Raw genomic sequence first — 6567 nt, 5'->3', positions numbered from 1 at the left:
CTTTGACCAAAAGTTCCTTTTACTCAAAGAGCTGAAAATGAGGTGATGAGGTGAGAGGTCATTCCCATTGCCCACAATAGAAAACCAAAATAACACACTCAAGACAAGAAGTCAGAAAGGAGTGAGGTGTTCACAAAAACACACATACACCCCCGCCTTCACACTTGAAGGGAACTCCTTTCTTCCTGTCCTTTGCCCAACTTGTTTGTGGCTCCATTAGGGTGCGGTGAGAGCAAAACGAACGCACAAACAGGGTCGCACAAGGACCCTCGTCCGTGTCGCTTAACCCACAACTACCCTACTGAGATCTACAAACAGTAGAGTGAACAACAGTTCAGGAACTGATTCTGAGTGGGTCGAGAGTAAAAATAAAATTGAAAAATAGGAGTGTCACACTGATGGAACGTACCCTGGCGTTTAACAATAACCCAGAGGAAGACGCTCCCTGAGTAGCACAAGAGGTCAAGAGGACAGAGAAAGGGAATATTATTTGGTCTACAGCAGACCCATCCCCCTTTATGACACACTGGTACACATTGGGCTCATAAGTAGTGTGGGGGTGAACACCATTTGACCTGACAAAAAAGGATAAGAAACCACGCTTCTGCTTCCGCAAAGATCATGCTTAGGCTACGGTCACAAATCTTTGAGATTTCATGGCTGATTTGTTTTAATTGTTGGTGTGGTCATGCACGTAAACGTCAGGCAGCCATTGGTATTTGATATGAACGGCCGCCGCCCGAAGACATTTACACATTGTTCCGTCAGAGCTGCTGCCGGTCAGCGATCCGGCTGCCACTGAACCAATTTTGTTACGTCGTCATCCTCGCTCGTCACTGGACTGCCACCGCACGACCGCAAAATCTACTCAGGCTTCCGCTAACTACTGTCAACTTTTAGAGACAATTTTCGGCGTAAAATTGTAACTTTTTCTTAAAACCTCTGTTGCCACGAGCCAAATTTGGTGAAAAACGTACATTTACGTTGACACGCAGTGTGATTTTACAACGTGACCGTAGTCTTAAGCCGAATCCGAATTCTTCCCTTCCCCCTCTGGCTTCTCCCTACCCCTCCAATTGAAGGGCCATTTAAAGGGAAAGGGCCGTCCAAAACTGTTTTTTTTTTCAAGAGAATCTGGCCACAGAGAGAAAATATAGCCCTCGAAAATTAATAGTCAGAAGATTCAGCTTCCGGCTAAAGACTGTTTCTGGCGCCATCTTGGGCGTAACCAGAGGCCCCTCGTAATTTTAAGGGTAGACCAAAGGGGCTTTGAGTTCTGTATCCCTTCGCCGACGTTATGTATTTCCGAGCGCTAGCAGGTACGTGCTAACGTTGCTGACCGCCAACTATTGATGATATCATCGAGGGGAAGTAACGTCCGAATTTGAGGACGGTGTTTTTCCATGACTCTCCGTTTGGAGGGCTAAATGCAGGGGGAGGGAGAAGTCGTAGACTCCAACAAAATACAGTGAACATTACTCTCAGGTCTTACTAGTGAGTATGCATAAGCGGCTGTAAGCATCGAGTCACCCTACCCTCTGCTCCAGAGCCGTCTGCGTCTGCTGTCTGAGAAGGGTCTTCAGGGGTCCTGCGTCCTTCCCCATGCTGCCACTGCCCATCCCTGATCACAGGAGAGGGGGCTCTCAGTCGCTTCACAATTCAGAGGAATGAATCACATTGTAATCTGATTACTCTCTGAATCCCTGAATTACAAGTCAAGCAAAATAATCTGCTCGACTTTCACACCTTTAGTTAAAATAATCGTTCTTATTCTGTTCAGATTGACCACATTTTGAGGCAGGAAAACCCAGTACGGCTGTTTCACAGAAAGTTCAGGGCACTTTTGGCTTAATGGTTCCTGCTGACAAACTCAGGAAGAGCGGGGTGCGAACGGTTCAGCCGCTGCCCCGCAGATACAGAGAGCTGACTAGTTTATGGCTACAAGGGTTCGGATACTGGATGACACACAGCAATCCTACTATACCGGATGCTGCCAGGTTCAGCAGGTCCTCAGTGAAGGACACACTCTTTCTCAGCAAGGCAGAGTCTGAGTGGGTAGAAGCGGGAAGGGGCGGGGTGGTTGCTCTGAGGCCAGAGCAATGACCACTGCCCAGTGTGCCAGAACCGGGGAGGGACAGACTGTCTGTAGAGAGGATGGGGGAGCTGGGGCAGAGGAAGATCCCAGGCCTGAGTCTCGCTGGCTGGGTCATCGCTATCCAGCAGAGAAACAGACGGAGGGTGCACAGAGAAAAATAGATACGTTGAGAATGCACAGACAGAGCAATGAGGACAGAGGGCTGAAGCACAACAACTGAATGAGGGGAAAATGATGTTAAAATGAGAGAGAAACGAGTGAAAGGTATGGAGATTTTTAGTTCTTATTTTCTCTTTGAAACAAATACAAAGTTAAGACTCTTCGTTAGCTCCACAGAAATCCAAACAGGGAGATCCCACAATTGTAAAACTGGGCCAATTGATTAGATTTATTAATACAGACAAGATGCACATATTTTTTGCAATTTTACTAACTTTCCTCATAAAGGTTTATGCCAGTAATTTCCTTTAGTTTTTACATTTTGAGAACAATAAAATATTTCCAAAAAGTCAAGATGGTTAGGGTTCATTTGTTCATTCATGATGGAAACATTTGATATAAAGTATACATAAACATAGATTAAAAAGATAAACAAACTAGTCAACTAAACTAGGAAACATTTTGACACTAATGAAAGTAATAAAATAATTATTAGTCCAAAAAAACACAACACAATCGTATTTCATTTAAGGATATTCACATGCAAACTGACTGGATGGTTTATCCAGTTTTTTTTGTCAAAATAACAAAATTTATCCACAGATGTTTTGCAGGAAGTCTAGAGGGATTTATCCTCACTATTTACCACCAAATAAAAAAAACTTAATTTAAGTAAGTTGAAACTAAAGAGAGATCATCATTTTAATGGCAGGAGATCAGAAACTAGAAGAACAAATGTCTCGGAATCTCCTGATCTCTTAAGTGTTCAAACATGACGGAAGGTGATAACAATGAAATGTTAATGGACAAAATGGAAGCATCAAGTCGTGTTTATGAAGATTTAGAAGAAAACGTAAACACCAAATCAAGAGATTGAGGTTTGGATTTAGTTTTTTCCCTCTCTAATCCATCAGAAGTCTTCTTGTTGGTGTGCTTTGAATCTGTCTGCTGTTTTACACAGTAAACCTTTAGAAAAACAAAAAAACTACTGTGCATTACAATAAAAAACTTATATTTTTATTTATTTATTTTTAACTTTCCTCAATTTAGGATCTGTTTAAAGACCCACTCTAGTAGAAATAATGATTTGGGCGTTTTGTGCTATCCTAGGCATGTTTACATTAAAAGCGGGGTCACTTTTAATGTACAAGAATCAACATGTTCTTATGGAGACCATATATAAAGAAAATTAAATGTAAAATTGTATTTCTGTGTATATTTCAATTCAAACCGTTGTCATTCTGAAGCTGATGGAAAAAAAATGCTTTTTGAAAACTGGGACTGGGAATGCTTTGAAAATAGATCAAAAGATGATCGGACTTTAATAATGACTTAAAGAGCTTAATGGACTTGGAAAACGACATGAATTTATAAAATACCCAGCTGATTTTGATATTAATAAAATAATTAGCAAGTGACATTTCAACACCTCACGGACAGTCAGAAAAACAGTATTTAAAGGCTTTTTAATTAGTCTTGTGGAAAATAGAAGTTAACAATTTAATGTTTTTCTGTTTGTTTTTCTAAAACCATGATCTCACGTTTTTCATGTGAACATGGCATCAAATAATCCAATATTTGTCATATTAGATATGAATACCCTTAAATTAACTCTTATATTAGTGTATTATTACATTAAAAAAGAAAATATGGGTTTGTAAACTAATTAAAAAAGGAGAGAAAAGTGATGAATGAAGATGAACAGATTAGGACAGAAGGTCAAAGTTGAATAGAAAGTGAGATAAGAAAGAAGGGTAGGTGGGCAGAGGGACTGCTTTGTCAACCTGGGGGGTCTACAGGGCAGCTCTGGTGAGAGGATTCTTTCAACTTTTATCACAGGAATGTTTTTAAAAATCGGCTTCACCAAACTTACCGTGTCTGTAAGGATTGTTTAGAGTGGTTGCTAACAGAAGTGACCTTAAATCAGCATCAGCCCCCTCTTGAGACACATTGCTTCATTACAATACAAAAACTCAATGGGTAACACATAAAAAAGTATACTTTTATACTTTTTTTTTAACTATCTAAAACAAACACTGTGACAAAACGACATTAAATGACTAAAGCAATAAAAATAATATGATTCAAATGAAATTAAACTCAGAAAAAGCTTAAAAAGATAATAACCCATCACCATAGCACACCAAAAATGGCTTTAACGGGGATGGGGGGTGAATGTGGCGGGAGAGGAAGATGGGCCGAGTGTTCTTACCCGTCTTGGGCGTCAAACTGAGGTCTGTGTCTGATGATGAGGACTGGCGGCTGCATGGCTTGGAGGGAGAGAAAGGGGGAGGAGAGGAAGAGGAGGTGGGGAGGGCTCTGAAAGGGGTAGGTGGGCCAGAGGAAGAGGGCAGATCCTCACCAAATACCGGCCTGCCAGGAGAGTGTGACACACACACACACACATGCACACACGTCAGTCACCACATCAGCCTGTGTGTGTGTGTGTGAATGTGTGATATGGTTGCTTCAGGAGAGGTGTGTTTGATGTGCTATGGATGGCTCGGACAACTAAAGAGCAAGCATGGAAAGCAAAAGGAAAGCACACACAAATTAAAGAAAGCAAGGTGGCACAAAAACCCCAAAAGGTCATTCTCTAACAGAGGATGACAAGCTGAAGCATGTGTCCCAGTGGAGCGAAGCAAAGGTCAGGTAAAAGTAGAGCGACTGCAGGCCTTTCCTCCGAAAATCTGACTGCCAACTCCGTCATAATTGGAATAAATCGGGAGCAGAACGGTCCATTTTCTGACAGAGGGTCTGCCCTCCTTCGGTGCCCAGGTCCAGACTATCCAGACTCCTCCATTCCTTCCTCTTTCATGCTAATCCCATTATCTAGTGACCCCCCCGCCCTGATCTGAGATCCGTCCCTGCGTACCAGTGAAGATGAGTGTAGGAACAGAGACAGAGAAGTTCTGGGACAGTCTCTGGGAGCTGCAGGCTGAATGCACGGGACTGTTGTGGGTGGAGCGGCATCCATGGGCAAGGGGAGACCTGGGCCAGTCAGCACAGAGACAGAGAGAAAACAGAGAGGAGGAACACGCAGGACCGGTTTGGACACAATTAAACATGTCCAAAGTAGAAGCAGAGAAGAAGAAAAAAGAAAAGGCGCACACAAAGGCCGACAACACTGCAGTAAAGTGGAAGCGATGATTTTTAAAATAAAAAAAAGGATAGAAAAAAGGGGGATGCTTCCTGCTCCCTCTTTTTACTAGTGGATTACTCAGTCAGATGACAGCATTAAGAAATGTGTGCACAAAACAAAGCATAGGATCTGAATGACACATAGCAGAGATGCAAATAACAGTAACAGGCAACACCACCCTGAAAAATAGACACAATCCATGTCTAATTTAATCAAATAAAAGAGTGTCAATATTAAAAGTTTACTATTAAAGTTCCAGATTTTAAGGCTTCTTTTAACTATCAAGAATAAAATATTAACCCAAATGAGTAACTGTGTTTATGCTAAGTTTATTTTTTTAATAATCAGATATAAAAATGTAAGACTTTTTAAGGATTTTTAAGGTATTATTTCCAAATGTGTACATTCAATGCTTTTAAGGCTTTTTAAGACCCAGCGGGAACCCTGATTTTGATCATTTTATTTCTGCCTAGCAACAACATAAAACAAAAAAAAAGTTTTATCTTTCAAAAACATATAAAGTTTCGGAAATATTGAGCAAAAAATGCTCCATAGGAAATGTTTTCATCTTGTAAACTAACTTTTAAAAAATGAGAGTTTGGCTAATATTTTAACAACATGTTAACTTTTTGGCTAATTTGAGATTTTTATAGGCTAATTTAGAGTTTAGCTTGTATTTTAGCAACAGGCTAATGTTTTTGACTACCGGTAATTCAGTTTACGGGGGAATTTTAGGCTATTTTTGAATTTAGCTAGTATTTAAGAAATAGCTTTTTTGCTAATCTGGCATCTACTAAGGTTTTTTGGGAGTTTAGCTCATGTTTAAGGAACACTAAATATTTTTGCACAATGAATTAGGGATTTTTAATTAACTTTTCCATTTTGTTTCCAGAAATTTAGTGCTCTTTCATAGATCTCTCCAGTCTTTTAAAAAATGTTACATTTTGCATGTAAGTTTTTACATTTTCAGCAAATCCCTAAAGCATTTAAAGTAAATTGTGTCACCATTTTCAGCAAAAAGCTTCAGCATTTTGAGTGACTACTTTCAGCAAAAAGCATTCACGCTAGCATTATTACAGGTAATGCTACTTTTCAACTTAAGATTGAAATCAACAGATCAAAATACATTTTTGTATATATATATTTTATGCTTAAAATTAATTTTAAATAG

General features: G+C 40.0%; 1 protein-coding gene across 19 annotated transcripts in view; it reads right to left on the bottom strand.

The window, feature by feature from the left end:
• Positions 1–6567, bottom strand: part of c2cd5 (C2 calcium dependent domain containing 5) — a 28216-nt gene that overhangs the window by 17188 nt on the left and 4461 nt on the right. For 10 of the 19 annotated variants that reach the window (XM_036212399.1, XM_024281453.2, XM_036212403.1 and 7 more), the window contains exons 8-10: positions 4467–4627; positions 1536–1621; positions 410–445 (exon numbers count right to left, since the gene is read on the bottom strand). In XM_036212399.1, coding sequence (XP_036068292.1) covers positions 410–445; positions 1536–1621; positions 4467–4627 — 283 coding nt within the window. Of the gene's footprint in view, positions 1–409; positions 446–1535; positions 1622–4466; positions 4628–5129; positions 5246–6567 lie in introns of all 19 variants that reach the window. The other 9 variants (XM_024281455.2, XM_024281456.2, XM_036212407.1 and 6 more) reach the window with 3 other exon arrangements.

Source organism: Oryzias melastigma, linkage group LG6 (assembly GCF_002922805.2).
Source record: "Oryzias melastigma strain HK-1 linkage group LG6, ASM292280v2, whole genome shotgun sequence".
NCBI classification, from domain to species: Eukaryota; Metazoa; Chordata; class Actinopteri; order Beloniformes; family Adrianichthyidae; genus Oryzias; species Oryzias melastigma.
This window is presented reverse-complemented; position numbering and strand designations above follow the sequence as displayed.